The sequence below is a fragment of the Chelonia mydas genome, chromosome 19, assembly GCF_015237465.2.
Source record: "Chelonia mydas isolate rCheMyd1 chromosome 19, rCheMyd1.pri.v2, whole genome shotgun sequence".
Taxonomy (NCBI): Eukaryota; Metazoa; Chordata; order Testudines; family Cheloniidae; genus Chelonia; species Chelonia mydas.
In genome coordinates, this window is record NC_051259.2 from 2855659 (window position 1) to 2875594 (window position 19936).

The 19936-nt window shown below is 57.0% G+C and overlaps 1 protein-coding gene across 3 annotated transcripts; it reads right to left on the bottom strand.

Moving 5' to 3' along the window:
• Positions 1–9: 9 nt before the first annotated feature.
• Positions 10–19901, bottom strand: LOC102939944 (angiopoietin-2). Of its 3 annotated transcripts, none has more exons than XM_043532311.1 (9): positions 19314–19901; positions 12219–12374; positions 11304–11425; positions 9157–9389; positions 8494–8618; positions 7628–7729; positions 5522–5688; positions 985–1248; positions 10–581 (listed from the first exon to the last, which is right to left on the bottom strand). In XM_043532311.1, exons 1-9 carry the CDS (start codon positions 19617–19619, stop codon positions 524–526), a joined length of 1533 nt encoding a protein of 510 aa, XP_043388246.1. In that variant the 5' UTR covers positions 19620–19901; the 3' UTR covers positions 10–523. The 3 variants fall into 3 exon arrangements, with proteins under 3 accessions (XP_043388246.1, XP_007060753.2, XP_043388247.1); XM_007060691.4 differs by having other exon boundaries at positions 985–1115; positions 19314–19900; XM_043532312.1 differs by lacking the exons at positions 10–581; positions 985–1248 and adding an exon at positions 2286–3655.
• Positions 19902–19936: the final 35 nt, after the last annotated feature.

The following is a 19936-nucleotide window of genomic DNA, read 5'->3' on the forward strand; positions in this document are numbered from 1 at the left end:
CAGCACAGCTGAGCTCTCCACTGATGCTTTATCTGAACAACTTGACACCAGGATCGCAAGCCCCCAGCTCCCCAGGAAACAGCAGGATGTTTGTGAGCCAGCCCCTGAACCGGGAGGAGATTAAGACCTAGACGCAGGCTGCGTTTGGAAGAGCGGGACGGGGCCACCTCTGCTCAGGCCCATCCTCGATGGCCGGCGCCTGGGAGCGAGCTCTGGTGCTGCAGGGAGGAGGCACCGTACAGAGGCAGGGCTAAGCAGGTGTCCACAGCGCTGTGCAAGCTCGCCCTTCGGGGCCAGACCCACGTGCGGGAGGCCGTTCACGCGGCACCACCGGAGCCTTGGTGCAGCCGCAGCCTGGCCCATCTCCCCTGCAGGGACGGCCCAGCCCCAGCCCCAGGGCGCCGTCCCGTCTGGGGCCTCTCAGAAGTCCGCAGCCCGGATCATCAGGGTGGTGGCCTTGAGCCTGTGGCTGGGCCCCTTCCAGTAGTGCCACTTCATGCCGTTGTAGCGGACCGTCGCGGGGCTAGCGGGGTAGTAAATCCCATTCAGGTTGGAGGGGCCGCAGGCATCGAACCACCAGCCTAGGGCACAGAGGTGGGGGGTCAGAGGGACGGCGCACCAGAGCCCCAGCCAGCGGCCACTCAGCGAAGGTGGGGGCTGGGGCACAGACTGGCTCTCTGTGGGGCTGTCACTTCCCAGTGCTGCCCCGGGAAGGAAAGCATCAGAGCATAATTTGTATGTGCCGGGGGCTAGACGGCCGGTGCAGCGTGTCCCCAGGGGCCGAGGATCCTGGAGAATACTCGGCTGGACCCAGGGGGAGCCAGTTCCTGCAGGGAGAGTTAGATGGACCACGACAGAAGAGGCCCAATTACAGGCCTCCCAGCGTCTGCACGGTCATTCAGGGCTGAGTCCGCTACGAACCACACCCAGCCCACCCACGGCGGGAGTCTGCACGGGCCCCGTAGTGCCCGCGGGGGCTGTTACCTCCGGTCGCCATCTGAGCGCACTTGCAGCCGCAGCGGTCGTTGTCGGCATCCTTGGTGCTGAAGGGCGTCCCCGGGGGGCTGAGGCTGCTCGTCCTGCCGGCCGTCCCGCTGTAGTCCCGCACGTGGAGCCTGGGGAGACACAGACACAGGGCTGTCCAGGAGGCGCCTCTGGCGAGTCCCCACCAGAGCTGCCATGCTAGGGCCGGGAGACCCCGGGAGACCAGGGACGCGGGAGGCCAGGTGGGCACGGTACAAGGCAGGCCTAGAAATGGGCAGCACAAAGGGAGCAAACCCCAGAGGCTTCAGAGCCTTCCAGTCCTCAGCTTCTCTGGCACACACCAGGCTGTCTTCCAAACTGTCCTTCCCGCTTCCCTCCTTAGGGCAGGAATTTCCACAGCTCGGGGCTGGGCTGTGGTTCAGGCCTGCCGCAGGGTTTTCGCCAGCTTCTCCGCCAGTGGGGCGCTTTTACCGAACAGTCCTTCCCCTGCCGCTGTCTTCTCCCTGCTAACTCAGGGCCCTGCAGGAGCCTTCTAGCTGCCCAGTGTCTACAGGCACCTGCCCTGTGCTAGGTGGAGGCAGCGTTTACGCTGGCCCCTTCTCCCAACTCATTCCTTGGTGGCTGGGGAGAGAAGGGAGCCCTGCGCTGCCCCCCACAAGGCTCCAGATCCCAGTAACAGGATCCCTTTTAACTGTTACTTCTTCCCTGGACCCTTTTCCTCTCTCCCTATATCTCCTCAGGCCTTGCGTGTCCAACGACCTGAAACCATAAAGGCCGCATCACCTGACGGGACGACCAGTGGGCAGTCCTGCCCCCAAGGGGCAGAGTGCCCCATCACGCTGCCCATTTCTATGCTCGCCTTGCGCTGGGTGCTGCCTGAACACAGAGAGAGACAGGCCAAAGCTGCTACGACTTCATGAGCAGCACCAGAGCGGGCGATGCCCCATTCCCTCCCAACCCAGGAGAATCCACAAAGGGATAGACGTCGTGAGACAGGTCCAACCCTGTGCCTGTCGCACCGGCTGTGCTCGGCCTCCTTTGCTGGCTCTCCGGAGTGGGATGGCCTGGGGGGTCTGCTGGAGGGCACTGACTCGGGGACGGGGGGAAAGGTGGGTGGTTGGAGTCATGCCAGATGTCCCCAGGGCCCTGGAGCCGTGCGTGTGGGCGAGAATAGGAGTTTCCAAAGCGGTTGCCAGTATTGTCCCCTCAGCAATTTGCCGTGTGCGGTCACTGCCCGTTCTCAGGGAAGGCTGCCTACTCTACACAGACTATGTTTGTTTGGCTTCTGTCTCACACAAAAACATGCAGCCTGAGACAGGGGTTATTTAGCTTGGCACTCGGGCCCGCAGGGTCTATTGTTCTCCTGGTGTCCTGACTAGCTGAGGCAGCTGGTGGCTTTATAGGCAAGAGAACCAGCTTCCCGCCCTGGACGTGCACGGACACAAATATTATTGCCGGCAGGCATCAAGGAGTTGGGACTTGCCGCAGCTGTGAAGCCGAGTGCCCCCTGCTGCTGCAACTGTGTTTGGACCAACGGCCAGGTCAGGGAGAAACCCAGGGCCCCCACTGCACAGTTCCAGCCACCCCGGGCTCCAAAAGCAAGATGCAACAGTGGCTTCGGGTTTTCAAAAGCGGCATCCCTGCACTTCCAACTGCTGCAGCCAAGGAGCTCTCGCGGCTGTGTCTAGCCCTGGAGACCACGGATGGGGCACTCGGATGGACAATGACCCCTTCTTGCTCATGGGCCAGCTACGGGATAACCGCGTAAGAACCCACAGTGATCCGAGCTGCGTGGGTGGTAACGGCTACTCTGGGGTGCTGGGCTTGGAAAGGGACCCGCTGGCCTTGCTTTTGATGCTGTCATTGGCCAGCCTGTCTGGAGCTGGATGGAATGCGAGGAGTCGAGTGAAGGACCTGCCATGGAGCTGTGGCAGCTGCTGGATGTGGGTTGTTACCCATGACCTTGTGTTTTGCTGAGGCCGATTGCCAAGAAGGACTCGTCAAAAGCCCTGCTTCCCATGGCACAAAACAAAGACAGCATCAGGGCAAACCATGTACACAAGCTGCCATGCCAGGGGGATGAAAAGCAAACTGGGTAGTGAGGACTCTTAGGTGTTTGCAGATGGAATTTCACAGCATAGCCCAAAGCTGCCCCAACATCCAGGGTAAAAACGCCTCTAAAATTCCTGAAAAAGCTGTCTGTGTGTCTCACCAGGTTTGGACTCCCAGAGCCAAATTCTCAGTGCTTGGGGAAAAGCTGTTAGATCAGACAAACGGAGAACGAGCCTGCTCTCCTGCCAGCAACCCCGATCCCCATTCATTAGCGGGGTGTGGAGCTGCGGTGGCCATTCCAGTAACCATGATTTGTGTTCACTGGAGGGATCAATTAGAACCAAAGCCCAGTGCGGCCACTGGAGCGACTCCCACTGATTTCCACAGGCTGTAGATCTGGCACAGACTAAGATTTCTGCCCTTCGTCTTAGAGACCTGAAACTCAGGAGAGCAGGGTTAGCCTGCCAAGCACAGAACCCACTGGAAAATCATGGCTTCTGGATTTAAAGCAGCTCTCAGAGCTCTGAGGCCGAGGTGCCATTGGGTTTTAGCAAAGGGCATGTGCTTAGCCTCTTTCGTTTGCAGAGTGCAGGCCACCCTGGAGGCAGCAGGACGCTCACTGTAAAACATATCTGCACTCAGTGAACTGGGAGGAGGGGCGTGAGACCCTTGAAAAGGTTTCATGGAATTGTGTCCTCCTGTCAGACATACCTGGGGGGGTCTTTGCCAAACTCCAGGCCCGGGCTGCGAGTCTTGTATTGACTCACCTCACTGGGAAAGCTCTCCACAGCAACAGGCCCTGTCTGGACATGTTTGACTCCACCAGCGTTACTACCGTGGGGCCAAGGGAGCCAGTGCTTTTGGTGCTGGAGCTGCCTGGAATCTGTGGAGCACAGAATCGTGCGTCTCCGCTGATCAGGGCCAGGACTGGGCCAGCACAGCCGCAGTGCCCCGTAGCTCTCTGTGCGGTCACGCTGGTGTTGTATGGCACAGCAACCCGTGTCACCACGCTGCTGCCACGTGCGAAGCAGAGCCCGTGGGTTACTGCAGCCCAGCTAGGAGGGGGCCCCGCCCCAGGTGCCTGGTAAAGGAGCCAATTCTGAGCTGACTTGGATGGTGGATAAAGGTGGGGTTGTTGGCACTGCTTGGCATGGAAGGAGCCTGCTCTGTCTTCCAGGGTGGCCATAGGCTGTTCCCAAAAAGCCGGGCGCAGACGTACAATGTGGACAGCGTGTGGGGCGGGGCGTGCTCTGCCGTGTGGGGAATCTAGGCTCAGTCCCCGCTCTACTCATGAGCACGGCAACGTGCCCAGTAGAGAGAGCAGGATAAGGCACTTCATGGGATCACGTTCCTTCCTAGCGACCAGTTACTGAGTCAGCGTCTGATCAGAGGCTCTGACAGCTGGAGGGGGTTAAAGCTAAAGGGAGTGAAAATGGGAGGGAGGGAGGACCAAATCCCAACGAGACTTTGCAGAAGGAACTCCGAGCCGGGGGTGCTCCAGGCTGGCTTCCCCAGGAACAGGAGCATCGGGACAGAGCCGAAACGTCACTGGTGGGCTCCAGAGCATGGTGCAATGCATGTGGCAGAAGCGTCTTGGGACAGAAAGTGCCTGTACCGAGGGTGGGGGGGGGCGGGGGTGGAGCTGCCCCTTTGAGGTCCAGAGACCTGGAGCTGGCCAGCCCCATAGAGTTAGCCCTGCCTGCCGCACCTCGGATGAGGTCTCCTGTTCCTCCCCCACGTCACCTGGGATTGGGGTGGGGTTTAATTGGTAGAAACAGCTGAGCATGGAAGAGCTGATTCTCCTCCAAAGAGCAGCAGGAAGCTGCAGAGAAAGGGGGATGTACAGGGAGAGACAAGAAGAGTAAAGCTGGAGTGAGACGTCAGCAGAGGCCTGCCATGGCAGGGAATGGCTGGCGGGAGGGAGCAGGCTCCAACAGGGAATGCTGCATCTTCAGGGAAAGGCTCTGGGCAGGGAAGGCCTGAGAGGCCCCAGCAGGAAAGCCTACGTGTCTGGATTTGCCGCAGTTTTGAGAACTATATTTTGGGAATGCTTTGACGTTAATAAATCTAGCCCCCAGGGGGAAGGGATACTGAATGAGAGAAGAGCTTGATTGACAGAGTCCTGAGAAGCGGGGAAACTGAGGCAGGGCACCTGCAGAGCAACCTCAGGCCACAAGGGGTGTTGAGGCAGCAGCTGGCCCATGTACAATGCAAGAGAAGCTTCTGCTGCGGTGTGGGAAAGGCAGGAGATTCTCCATGCCACGTGCTGTACCCATGAAATCTCTCTGGACTCTGCTGTGTGGGATGAGTGAGTGGGGATTAACCCCCCGTTCAGGAGACCCAGAGGCTGATCCTGGCTCTCCAGGACCAGGTGGGTCTAGTGGATTTGGCAAGGGCTTGATTGCCATCATGGGCGGGGTGGGGTCATCCTTCGCGCACAAATCGCTACGCCCGTCTGCAGCAAGCTGGGCGAAGCGAGACTCACCGATAGAGCTGCTCCTCGCTGCCCAGGTGGAAATACCCGTAGAGGGAGTAGGCCTCGTTGCTGTCCCAGTCCCGAAGCTGGATTCGGAGGGAATAGGAGCCCTGAGCGGTGAGCCGGTGGATGAAGTCATTTCCCAGCCAGTATTCTCCAGATGGGGACCCAAAGCCCTGCATGGAAAGATCAGAAACCCAATGAAGCAGGAGGAGGCTGCCAAGAACCAGCCGGCAGCAGGGGGGCTCACCTGGCTTCGTGCTTCATGGCTGCTGCCAGAGAAAGCAGAGTCCCCAGGTTCCTGCTTTGTGATTTGTGTGGTGGAAGGGGCCAGCTCTGCTCTGCGCTGGGGGAAGTGTATGTACAACGGTAGCTTTGTAACGAGAACATCACTGTGGGGATTAAGATCCCACTTCTGGGCCCCTGGGACGCCTCAGGCTCTGGCACCTGGATCTGGTTAGAATGGCTTTCCTTGGCACCGCCGTGTTCAGTGCAGCCGGGCAAAGGCCAGGAGGTGCCCAAGATGGGCTGAAAGGAGGAACACGGAAGGAAGCAGGTTTTGCAACACGTCATTCGCTCTACCAGCCCCACAACAGTGCGCGTGGTCCAGGGAGCTCCGTGCTGGGCTCTGGAATTCTGAATGAATCCAGACAATGGATCATTGACCAGGAACCTCTCTGGAGAGCCCACAAGTCAATCGACTTGGTTAGCCCTGCTGTGCCCAGATAACTCCCCTCCCTGACATTACAGCGCGAGACTCAGGCTACAAAAGGCCAACCAGGGCACCGAACAACACCACAGGCTGAGTCAGTGCATGAGAGGAAGGAGTTTCAGAGACTCCTGCTCCTGCCATGTATGGAACCAGGCCATTTCTTGGAAGAGACACAGAATCTCCCCTACACCCACACCCACACCCCCTCTCCCAACGCTGTGGCTACAAAACCACTTTCCAGGGCCAGCCACATGACTCACATGTGAATGAGCTGAAACCACAGCCAGGATCTGAGATCTTTTTCCAGCATCTTCACAGAGAGCTTTTCCGCGGGAGTGTTTCAAATGGTGGAGAGTGTCAGCGCGCCTGTGTGTGCACCAGACACTTCGCCACGTCTCCACTTGCCCATGGGGGCTCACAGAGCCAAATCCATGCATGGTGCATCTCTGCTGACTTCAGTGGGCAGGCCCGAGGGACTGGCTGAGATATCATCTTCTAAAACTGTCCCGCCACATGGAAGAAACCCTACAATCTGGAGCTCACTTGGAGCAGCTGGGGTCTTTCCAAACACCAAGGATATGGATCCTGATGTTCCCTTCCATACAACACAAGCAACCAACTCCCAGCAGAGGGGCCACTCCCTGGTATCTGGGGGAGAACCCTCCCTCCCTTGACCAGTTAGCAATTTGGGCATCTGTGTGTGACATCCCCTTGGACCCTGGGCCGTCCATGGAAAGCAGGGCCTGGCCTGCTTTGATTCAGGAACGCTGGTGACACAGAATCTCTGGGTCATGGCCTCTCTGTCTGCGGTACTTCTGTGCCCCGTTACCACAGTGTCTGAGCGCCTCCCCATCTTTACATCACAACACCCCGGTGTGGCTGTGCACTACTCCTATGCCCTTTTCACAGCGGGGTCCTCCCGGCACTGGGTCTGCCGCACAGGTAAGTGAAGGGGGTAGGGGAAGGGTCTGGGCTGGCGCCCTGCAGCTTCTCTGACAGGCTCTGTATCCCCCGCACACACACACACGTGAAAACTGCCCTGACCCTGCAGCAGGGGGGCAACCGCAGTTCCCTCCTTGCGATGCAGGGGCTGCCCCGCTCTCCATCCTTTCCCCCATCGCTGGGTTCGTGTTTGCAGCCTCCCGTGTACCCAGAGCGAAGGCCTTCACCACATGCCCTGAACAATAAGGTAGTAACCTCTGCTCCTCCTCTTCCTTCCCACGTGTGTAGGGCCACCGGGGGCTCCGGGCGGGGAAGTGAGGGCCCTTCGCCCCTGGGAGCGGTTGGCTATTCCTAGCCTGCACGGGAAGCTCTTCCTGCCCCGGTGTGAGGAAATGCCAGGGGTCCCACACCACGGCCTCACTGGGGCAGCGCTGGCTGCCGACAGGACAGGGAAGCCTTACGTGTTTGTATTCCTTCCAGGTGCGGTGGAAGTCCACGGAGCCGTCCTTCCGGTGCTGGATGACAGTCCAGCCTCCCCCGCTGGTCTCCATGTCGCAGAACGCCTGTGAACGGGACAGCATGGCCGCGGCTGGACACATACAGCACCGTGCCACGAACCGGTGTGGCCCGCGCCTGCCAGAGACTAGCTGCGAGCGCGAGGGCCCCACGTCCAAAGCAGGGGCTAGGCTGTGATCTCCAGGCCTGGCCTCGGCCTTGTCGCTAAGCACGCTAGTAACCATCCCCACTGTGGCATCCGTGAGAGGCAGAGTGGGCCAGTGGGGTGGGTGGAGGGGTGGTGACAGGCGGGGGTTGTTTTGGTTTGACGAGCGCCATTTTTCAGGGCCGGGGACACTCGTCCGCATCTCAGGAAGACTAATGCTCAGCCCCTCTCCGGCACATCGCCCCCCAGGTGCTCGGCGCGCTTTGCCCGCACTCGTTAACCCCCCTGCCAGCCAGCTAGCAGACCCCATTTGCAGACGGATATGCGGAGGGGCAGAGCTGAAGTGATTTGCCCAAGGCCAGACAGTGAAGCAGTGGCAGAGCTGAGGAAAGAACCAGAATCCCACTGCTCTGCTCCGGGCACTAGCCACCCCCCAATCCCTCCAGAGGTGGGACCAGAAACCAGACTCCCAGCCCCTCTCTGCTTTACCCCACGCCCCGCCCTCTGCCACTGGCCCCTCCTAGTGGGTGTAAATAAGCTACTTCAAGGCGGGGGCTCTGCCAGCCGCCATGTGCTCGCATATCCCAGACCCTGGGCCAAGTCTGCCAGGGGCTGGGGCCGGAGGGGCCTGGCTCGGTTGGCAGGCTGCTGGGCTCGGAGACTTACCCTGGTGGTGGCTGTGGCGTTGGGGAAGTGCAGTGTGTAGACTCCGCTGGCAGTGAGGCCCAATTTGTACGCGGCCCCGCAGTCCCGGAACACCTTCTGCTCCGCCTTGGGGGCCGGGGAGATTTCTGGGTGGAACGGACAAGGGGACACTCAGCCCTTCCCCCAGCTGCTTCAATTCCAGACGCTGCCCGGGGGGACTGACCCCACCGTCCCCGCTCCCTGAGAACCCCCCAGCCCTGCACCACTTGTGGCTCTGCTGCCATGCCACCCTGACACCGGCCCCTGCTCCAGCCGCCGGAGTAGAGCCAATGGCCTAGAATCTGCTGGGAACCCACAGGAGGAGGGAATTCTCAACAGGTGTAAACCCAGCCCAGCCGGCTCCTATGCCAGCCCTCCAACCCCAGCATGGCGGCATGCTGGGAAGGGATGGGGCCTGGTGGCGATAAGGCTATGCCCAGGGTCCCACAGGGAGCAGAGCCAACCCTCCAATTTAGAGCAGCCCCTGGGCTGCTCAAATTAAAGTGTGGTGGGGCAGCTTGAGAGTTGGGGAGCAGCTCCCCCGGCACTCCCCCAGTCTTGCACCAAGTGAGCTGGGCCATTGCTTGGGCCCGAATCCCAAGCAGCCACTCCCAGCCCTCCCCCACCACACCCCACAGTACTGACGGTTGCACTGAGAAACCAGGCTCAGGAGCTGGTGCACTGTGTCCATGAGAGATGCCTGCTGTCTCTGCAGCACCGTGTTGTTGGCTGAGGCTGTGGCGAGGTGCTGCTCCAGTTCCTGGATGAGCTGGGTTTGCCTGGACAGCAGGCCCTGCATCTCCAGCTTCTCGGCTTTGATCCCTTGCAGCTCCTCCTCGTGTTTGCCTTCCACATCCAGGACTTTCTTCTCCAGAAAGCTGGGGGGGAGGGAGCCAAGGGGGTCGATTAAGAGGAGTCTCACAGAGAGGGAGCCAAGGAGGGGTGGGCCAGCGCTGGGCTGGGACCTGGGAGCCCTGGCTTCCACTTCTGGCTTTGCCAGATTCCAAGTGTGACCTTGGTTGGGTCACTTAGTTTCTGTGCCTCCGTTCTCATCTGCATCTCAATTGCCCCGCCTTACCTGTGAGGAGAAACACACTAGAGACCGGAAGGAGCCCAGATACCACGGTACAGGGCAGATGAGGACCAGACAGATTGGGCACATTCTCTGCACCACTCCCTGCTACCGTCCCCAAGAAGGCACGGCTCTGGGGCTCTGGCTTTCGGCCCCCACTAGCGCTGCGCTCCCAGCCCCACGCTTTCCAAAGGCAGGGTGTTTTTTTCAAACTCCACACCCCGGCTTTTCTTGAATCGGCCTCTTTTGCTTTGAACTTCTAGGGGACGCGTTTTCAAGCTGTGCCTCTACGAAGCCGTCGGTCCAAGCACAGCGCTCAGCAGTACCGGCAGGGCTTGCGCCATCTCCCGTCAGCATCCTTCCCAAATGCAATGAGCTGGGGACAGGCCGGGGTGAAGGGGGTGGGGAAGAGCCATAAACCCTTTAATGACAAGTCCCTGCTCTGGCAGAGGCCCCTCTCCCAGCCAGAGCTGCTTGGCTGGCTCCCAGGCAGCCTCTCCAAGCTCCAGTGCCAGGGGCATTAGCTGCAGGGAGGATTTACAAGGGAGGATGTTCCCAGAAGCATAACTGGGTCGTCACCTCCAGTCAATGGGGATCTCACTGGAGCTCCGTCCCATTCACGGCACCCACACTGGGGGCCCTTGACACAAGCCCTTAGCAGTTCTGGGATGTGCAGTGCGGCGCTGTCCCTCTCCAAGCAGGAGCCCTAAGCCGGCTGTTAATCACCCTAATTGTGGGGACAACAACCTATTTCTTTACAAGACACGGTGCGGGAGGGACCAACTCCTACTGGGGAGAGAGAGCCAAGCTTTCCAGCCACACAGAGCAGGTCTGGGAAAGATTCTCCCATCACAGCTAAACGCAAGGGGAAGGGATTGTTTCGTGTAAAGAGTTAGCACATATTCAAAGGGAGCATTCAAGGTGGAGTGGCCCATTAACACCTCTGCAGTCATAGGACAAAAGGCGGGTTCGTGGGGTCACAGATTGTTGTAATAAGCTTGTCTGTCTCACCAACAGCAGTTGGTCCAATAAAAGACATTCCCTCACCCACCTTGTCTCTCCAATATCCTGGGACCAACAGGGCTGCGTGTTTATTTACAGTCAGTGCAGGCAGCAGCTGGCTGAGTATCAGACACACAGTCGCCCACCTCCCTACGCCGCACTCCAGGAAAGGGAGCAGGGCGCTTGCCTGGAGACGCTTAGAACCACTTCTGGAAGTGTAGGTTCTGGGCAAGAAGAGAACTCCAAAGCTCTGGAGTTTGGGATCCATTTTGCAAAACAGAAGTTCCTGTGAGCTGCACTGACGTTTGTATTTTATTCCCATCCCCTGGTTGTTCTGCGAGCCAGAGCAAGAATTTCAACCAAGCAGGAGTCTTTATTATGCTCACAACACAGGCTGCCAGTTAATTAGCAATATAGGGGTTTAAAATGAGATTTTACTGAATTTGCCATGAAAAATATTTGAAATGAAAGGGGGAAATGTTTCATGTAATGCCAAAGAATTCCCTGAAACCCCAAACTTTTGTCAAGTCCTATGGGCCAGATCCTCATCTGGAAGGTGAAGTCATTAGAGCGGTGTGGCTTTACACCAGCTGGGGATCTGGCCCTAGAAACGCTGCTAAGTCCCAGACCATGCTGGGTTCTCCTATTTCTATTTTGTGTGGGAGAGATAGTCAGATCCCCGCGTGGTCACAGCCCTACCCAGAGAAGGGTTTTTTACCTGTTCTTCTCCTGGAGCTTGTTTATTTCCTGGGTCTGCAGCAGCAGCTGTTTCTCCAGCTTGTTAGTGGACAGAGAGTTCTCCAGCAACTGGATCTCCAGCCTTGAGGTCTGATTGAGAACCTGGGTGGGGGAAAAGAAACCAGAGTGGGATGGTCAGGAAGGGATGGGATCTGAGGGGATGTGGGTTTGGGAAACACGCTCCGAAGCCAGCAGCAGGAGGAGCAGCCTGCATGGGGACATGGATTTTGGCCTAAGTTTGGGTGGGGAGGAAGACTCTGGGGATTAGGTCTCCTATCCCGGTAGAGCCCTCAGTGCAGTCGGGGGCAGATTTTCAAGGGCTCAGCACCCACTGTCTGGGCTGGATTTCTAGAGCCCTGCACGGATACAAAATTTGCATCTGCATCCGATCCGCAAACATGGTCCGTGGATATCCACGGATATGAAGCAGACAGCCACAGATTTGCAGGGCTCTGTGGATTTCCCAGCGCGCTCAGCTCCCATGTAGGCACCAAAGCAAAAGGCCAGATTTTCACAAGAGCCCAGGATCCAACATGCATGCAACGTGCTGAGCAATTCTGAAGTGTCCAGCCTCGGTCCTCTGAAAGCTGGAGTGCAGCGTCAAAAATTTTGGGGATCAGGGAGAAGCTGTTTGAAATCACAGCAGCGTCAGCGGTGTACTTGTCTTCACTGGCGGTGGCATTGAATTCCCCTGTGCTTCTCCAGCAAAAAATACAAATCACCGTGCAGGGAGACTAGCGAGATGCAGTGGAACATTCTCTGCCATGAGCAGGGGACCAAATCCAGCCCTGGTGTAAACGAATGCAATCTCGTTCCAGTCCGTGGAGTCACACGCGAGGACTCCAGGGTTCAGCACCTGGGGGACGGCTCGGGAGACAGCCCAGCCAGCCGTTACCTGCGTCTCCACGTCAGTGAGCTTGCGGGTCTGCTCAGCCGTCTGGCTCAGGAGGCTGCTCCCGATCTCCAGTATGGCAGCTGTGTGGTTCTGCACCGTGTGGAACTGGATCTCAGCAAGCTCCATTTTCACATTCTCCTGGATGTAGCTCTCCAGCTGGGAACAAAAAACAGGCAAAGAAGGGGACGTGTGGGAAATGACCACTTCCCTCAGCAGTGGGACTGGGGCTACACAAAGCGCCGACAATAGGTAACGGTGTGACACTGGTAGATAAAAGCCATGCTGTAGCTGTAGGAAGGTTAGCTTGATGTGCTGACTTGGCTGCCTGCCTACTTACCTCCCTACCTATCTATCTATGCATCCCCCTATATGTTCCTCTAGCTAGCCAGCCAGACCACCCCTGCACACCCCTCTACCTAGCCCCAATCACACTTCTGTATCTATCCGTCCATCCATCCAACCCCCGGCACACACCGCCACCCATCCGTCCGTCCATCCGTCCATCCACCACCATGATATTTAGGCACCTGCCTTCTGTGAAACGTGCAACATGCACTCCAGAAAACATGTCTCAGAGCCAGGTTCTCAGGTTAATAATATTAGCCAGCAGCACATATATTAGCCTCCCATGTCTGAGCTGCTCCGCACACTTTGGTTAAACCTCACCCCCCGCCCCCGGAAAGGCAAGGCAGTGCTACTGATCCCCCCAGTTTTCCAGACGAGGAGACAGGTACAGAGACGTGCAGTGGGGTCGCCTGCAGTTACGCTCCCCCAGGGCCTGGCAGAGCTGGGAATGGGTTGTGCTCTAACCACTAGACAGTTCTCCCTCCCTGCCCTCCTTACGCTGGAGCGGACGAGTGGTAAACAAGGGAGAGTCTGGGACCGTGAGAACCAAGCCCCACTTGCTTCTTTCTGCCTATTGTTTTGTAACTGACCCCCTGCCCCCAAAGCCTGTGGCAAGGGGGCAGAGTGTGTTTCGCTCTCAGGGCCGCCTCGCTGCATAAATATTGCTCTCCACACTGTTTATGCAGATGATGTTCCCTGCCCATGTACAAACACGATCCTCCCCAGGGGCATTTGCCAAACTTCCTCCCATTGTAATGGGGGCATGAGGAATGGAACCCCCGACCAGCCGGCTCTTGGCTCCTCTTCGCGTGCCCGAGCCGAGAGCGCACGGGGCATGCTACTCTGGAGCAGTGGCTCAAACGGTGCCTCCCATGTCAGTACGCAGACTTCCTCACTGGACGGGAGCTCCCCGGGGCAGGGACCATCTATCTGGGGTGTGTCTGTACCAGTGGCCCATTTCACTGCATCGCTTTGCTTTCGTCTGTTATGCAGATGTAAACAAGGACTTATTTAATCCTTAGACTGTGTCATGGAGCCCATCCTCAAGTGACGCAGGATGGGCCCAGCTTTGCAGTGACTTGTTTCACTTGGAGAGAGACTTTTAAAAAGAAAATTAAAAAAAAAAAGGTGTGGGGGGAATTAATAAACGCTGATGGATTCCCGGCAACTCTGGGAGAGCCTCCAACATTCTCAGGTCTGGATGAACGTGAGTCCCTCCCTCACAGCAAAGCAGGATGGGAGCAGGTTTTCAAGGCACTTTTCCTAGCCCAGAAAGACACTGATCCTGGGTATGCAGCAGCTCTGACAGGCACCCCCGTTGCTCCAGCCACGCTGTACCTCCCGATGGCTCAGCTATTTTATCTCCTGTTCCAGAGAGAGGCTGCTGGCCCAGATCCTTGCCTCCTGCTGGGGCAGTTATCAGAGATGGGCAGCTCAGTTTAATGATGTCTCTGAAGAGAACAGCAACGTCTCTCTATAGCCAAAGCCCTGAGGCTCATGGTAGTAAAACACCACCTCCCAGCAGGGCATGTCTGCAGGACCTGGCCCTTTGCTGCTGTTTAAAGAGCATCTGCTGATATTTAGTGTCGTGTTGTCTTTTATTAGGGAACTAGAAGTCCCTGAGAGCGGGCTAGGAACCAGGCCAGAAACACCCATTGGAAACTGGGATGATACTGAATCTCTAGGGGAACTGAAGAGTGAGGCACATTTAAAATCGACCTTGGGCAGGCAGTATGCTGGGGCTGATTGCAGGGACTGCTTGTCCCACTGAATCCTCAGTCCTCTTACTTGTGCCCAGAAGTCCCACCTGAGTCCGGGGCCCCTCGGCAGTGCGCACTGCACGTGCATTTAGCAAGAGACAGGCCGTGGCTCACAGTGTCACTAGACAAGACAAAGGGGAGAAGGGCACAGAACTGACTTCACCAGGCTCCCACAGACCATCTGGCAGAGCCAAGAACTGAGACTAAAGCCCCTGAGGCCCAGGCCAGTCTCTTAGCCGCGCCCCATCCTTCCCAGACTGCTCCGACACAAGACCACGCAGCTCAGGCAAAGCCAGGCTCATTCAGCTGCAAATGCGCCAGGAGGCTCCACGATCATTCCCCTCCCCCAGTGGGTTGCCATGTCCCTGGCACAAGGCCTATTACTCAGCAAATGCGCTTTTATTTTAAAATCTGGGTCTCTTTGATGTTACACGTACCCACCAAGACTATCCTGAAAGGGCAAAACTCTCCCTGGGTTTTGGTCCTGAGCAGCCAGGAACCGCTGCTTCGGATCAGGGTTTTCCTGCAAAATTGCAACGTAAATCAAAAAGCCTCCGGCTAGATTCCGGCTGATTGTCGACAAGGGGGTGGGGTTTATAATGACCCCCCGAAATGGGCACCGGTCAATAAAAAGCATGGACTTAATTCCAGTGGTACCACCCTGATTTGGCCACTTCTAAGCCCCAATGGCTGGAAAGCGTTGTCTGACGGGGTTCCCCTGCCATTCTTTCTAGGAACATATCCCATAACAGCGGGCCCAAGGCGGCCTCTCACATTCCATTCCTGGAGTGCTGGTGGTTGATTCACAGCCGGAAGCAGTTGCAGGGTGGGGGCTGTTTGGGGAGAGTTGCCCGGGGGGTCTCAGCAATAAAACAGATTATAAACAGGAAGCTGGGTGTCTGGCAGTAATACCAGGCCCTGTCCACTGGAGGATCTGAAAGCACTTTGCAGATGTTAGTGAATTGAGCCCAGGTCACGATCCCTGTCAATGGAGGAGACACCTGAGGTACAGGCTGCCATGGTTAACATGGGGTCAGCTGGCCAGGACCAGGCAACATGAAGTTAAAGCTGGCTTGTTCCGGCCTGCTCGATACTGTAACGCGGCAGGTCATCTTTCACAGCTGAGGGACTTGGCCAAGGTCACGGGCTGAGTCTGTGGCAGAGCTAAGAACAGAACCCAGGTCAGTCAGAAAACCTTCGTTCTTGTGAGTGAGCGATGGCCAAGCGGACTCATTCACAATACAGCGATGCGGGCAGCGTCAGCATGAGCTGTAAAATCCCCCATCCCTTTGTCCTTGACCAGAGGTTCCTACCTCACCTGACAGAACTAGCCTTCCGGTTCCCATGCGGCAGCACCAGGGGCATGAGCCTGGCACCAAGCATGGCGCGGCTCTCCACAGCTGAGTGACAGACAGTTCTGCCAGGCCTTTTTTGACTTGCAGAAGGAACCCCACCCCCACCTGCGTTTCTAAGACGCCTGATTTTCAAACCTGGGCTCCTTGTACAAAACCTATCACGCCCTTCTTTGGGCAGGCACAGCATTATTTTGGCAGTGCCGGGAGCCCCATTGCGCTGAGTGCCGTATGTAGACCAGTGAGAGCCAGCCCCTGCCCCGAGGAGCTCTCGGGACGGACCGGTTAGTTATCCCCACTTTGCAGATGGGCCACTGAGGTGAGAGATTCAGCGATTTGCTTGAGGTCACAGAGGAAGCCTGAAGCAGAGCCAGCAAGTGAACCCAGGTCCCCAGAGTCCCAATCCACCGCTGTACCCACCAGCCCCTCCATCATCGCCTCCTGGAGGTAGGGAGCCCCCCCTCCTACGGGCCTATGCTCGGTGTGAGGTTGGGAGGGAGGCATCTACCTTGCTAAACTCTTAAGGCCGCTAATGGGAGATTTGGGGGGGGGCACGAGGCTGTCGGCTCTTCCTTGCAAAGATTCCCCCCCGAGCACCGTCCCCCAGACCCTGCTGGCGAGATCGATGATGCTCTTTCCTGAGGCTCAGAACTGGCCAGTTCTATTTTGTATACGCTGCAGTGTCTAGTGGCTGTCAGAGAGCCCGAGAGCCCCCAGGCTGCCCCTCGCCCGGTACGCCCGGGGTGGCGCCCACATTCCATGGGCAGGTCACAGAGCACAGCAGCGGGTGCTGTCAGGAGAAGCTGGCACCAGTCCTCGCACATTGGATCAGCTGGGCCCTAATGCTGCTCCCCCCCAGCTTGCAGTCATCCTGGGCGTGAAGCGAAGCAGGTTCTCACCGGGTCATTGTTTGGATGGGAAGCCAAGGGCAGCGGTGCTGGCAATTCGGTGCAGGGGAACTTCTGAGTGGGCCACACAAGACACCTGGGCTTTCGCTGCTGCTTTCCCTCTGGTGTGCAGCTGACATGGCCGGATCCAGCTCAGCGCCCAGGGTGAGAGACCGGCCCTAACATCAGCACCTGAAGCACCCCGCCCAGCGTATCTTGCTCCAGGTGACCACCACAGCTATACGATCGGAGTCCGAGCAACCAGAGAGAGGCCCAGTACGGAGCAGCCAGTGAGCCCCTGGCATTCCTCTTTGCTGTTCCCTCCCATTGCCCCTCGCTCAGCCACCAGTTAAGGCTTTACAATTAACCAGACCGTGTCTCCTTTCCCAGCAACCAGTGCCCCGGGCTGCAGGGTGGCAGAGCGCCTCTGGCTGGGCTCCCTGCGCTCCCAGTTGGCCACAGAGGAATCCTGCTTCCCCGATAAATTTGCATGAGGAACTGTGTCTGGATCCCAGCAGTGCTGAAAACAAGAGGGCCTGGGAGCAGCACCCCGGCTTCGCTCGTAGCGCTGGGTCCCGCGCAGCAGGGGACCCTGTCAGCACTGTTTACCTTCCACCCTAGACAACATGATTCATGTCTTCTTGGGCAATAAACACACGTCTGGGTGTCCAGGGAAAGGAAACAGCTGAGGAGAATGTTTTCCAGGCCACTTCCTAACAGTCTGTGCATCTCCACTTAACCCCTGCAGGGCCGGAGGGCCAGGGCAGTCTGGGGAGCACCCTCTCCCACCCAGACCGGGCTCTGTCCACCCTGCCCTCCCAGTGCATTCAGTGTGTGGCATGTTTGTAAAAGCAGAAACTGCTATCGAGACCTGAGCCGGTGGGAGGACAGCAGCCTCGGGAGCCTGTAACATGCTGGCAGACAGAAGGGCACTTTTCCATGCAGAGCAGGTTTAGCGGCACTGACAACTAAATCCCCCCAGTTCCGAGAGACAAAACCTGGTGCCTCATCCCAGACACATGCTTTATGCCTGTCCGGAGTCTGGGTCAGCTGCAGCGGCTTCCCAGACCGTGCCTCCGTATGGCACAATCACAAGAATGCCATAGGTTACGTTGCTGCAGCCCCTTGTCTTTCAACAGGTCCCCAAACGACACAGCACCACGAAAATTCAGCCACCACTCCGGAGGAAGCCACAACTGTCCCCGGACAGGACAGAAGCGACACAGCTGAGGATTCTGGGGCAAATCCCCAACTCTGCCAGCAGCGTCCCGTGGAATCCTTAGAGCCCATGCTGAGCGGGAAGGACCTTGGGAGCTAAGGTCTCATCCAGAGACCCCTGCACAGCAAACAGCATTGATCTCAATGCTGCACTACGTGTAGTCCCAGTGAGTGGACAGGGATATGTATTAACACAAGGGCGTTGTGATGCTCGGTATTAATCACTTTCAGACACGTTCCCCTGCACTGCTCACATTCCCTCAGCCTTTGAGCTGATGGGTTTTTTATTTGGGGGGATTTATTTTTAATTAAATTCTCCCCTAGTGCAAATATTTGCATATTGCTTTGGTAGAGTGTAAAGAAGTTTGTTCTGCCCTATGGTAGATTGTCTTTGGAAGGAGATGTAATGTAGTCTGAATTAGACACATGCTCCTGATAGCAGCCTGGGAACAAAGAGGAAGGAAACAACCCCTTTACTGCCTGACTGGTATCTGTATGCTAAGCAATTGGTATTTATAATTTAGGAAGGAGCCCAATATATCCTGCAGGCACAGGGTGAAATCTTGGCAGCAGAGAAGTCAGTGGCAGAACTCCTAGTGACAACGGGGTCAGGATTTCACCCATGCTGCTCGATTCTGAAATTGCTTCTAAACTGGTTTCACTTCAGTGTCAGTTCACTGGTATAAGTGGAGTTATTCCTGATTTACACCAGTGTAACCGGTACCAGAGTCACTCTCAAACTCTCGGCTCACGAAGGAGAGACCCATGACCCCTAGTGAGTTTGATTTCCTGTGTTTTAAAATAACTGGAAAGAAAAACAGAAAAAGAATTTTTCTGCTGCGGCTCTGCTGGTGAAGGAACACTAGGCACAGCCAAGTAGCAGAACACATGTCTGATAACTGAGACAGAAAGCATGTCACACTCAGGAGGGGGCTAGTAGAGAGTTTTAAAGGGGTATTTAAATATTAGGAGAGATGATAGGTTCCCAGGATCAATAAATAAGTTGCCCATTTAAATGATCCAAGCCCTTGTACTGTTTTCCTCAGCTATAGGGGTAACTTACTTGCAATAATGCTGAGACTGTCTGGATCCAGGTGAGAAGCCTGTTTGGTCCCTTTAACAAAGTAATTATACAGCAGTTCCCAGGCACAGACTTTGACCAGATGCTCTCGAGGAAGCCAGCGCCACATGGTTATGGTCAGAAAAGTGACCGTGCAGCCTGGAGTCACATCCACCCACATTACTGTGCAAAGAAGCTTTTGCTGCTGCAGCGGCAACATTGCTAGGGGAGAGCGAGCTGGGTCCTCACCTGGCTCGTGCTCAGCAGCAGAAAGGTAGCAAGCTGCAAGAGGCCGCCCCTTGATGCAAGGGGCAGAGGGAGCCCGATTGACTCTCCGGTCCCAGAGGGAGGTTGGCAACGCTGCATGTTCGCAGGCCAAGCCCTGCGTTTGGAAGGGGACTGGCATGCTGAAGGCACTGCTGCAATCTGTACAAGAACCACTGCGATCCAAACGGGCCCTGACTGGATCTTACCTTCTGCAGCCACTGTGTGTTGTTTTCCATGATGTTCTCCAGCTGTTGGAGCCGCTTGGCTGGCCACTTGGGCTCAGGCGCGGAAGGAGCATCTCTCTGCAGCGAGTTCGAGACCTGGTATTCGGCAGCGGAGGGGTAACAGCCCCCAAGCTCTGGGAGCAGGAAGGTGTAGCTGCAGGGCCCATGCTGCACCTGGTGCTGAGGTCTGTCCAGGCTGTCCTTCCCTTTCAGGTGGGAACCAAGTCCCGGAGCCATTGCAGCCCATGCAGCCCCCAGTAACCACAGCAGGGCTCCCCTGGCTCCCATCCTCGCCTTCCAGGGGGCTTATTCCTACCCAGAGGAAAGGGTCTGGTTTGAAGTTCACACGCACGCACGTTTCTCTGCTTCTGTGCTGCCTGGTGTGGGACACTCAGTCCTCCCCCTGCACAGCGGCTGCTGCTGCTGACATGTGGCGTCTGACAGCTCCGAGGCTGGGCGCGCGGCTGGCCAGGAATCCTGCTCCCAGAGCCTGTGTTTCCACGATAAAGGCCCTCGATTGCTTCCTATATCTCTGGCCCATGTTCTCCTGACAACTGCAGGAAGTTTTATTATTATTATTATTATTTTAAACCCTCCCCTTTCCC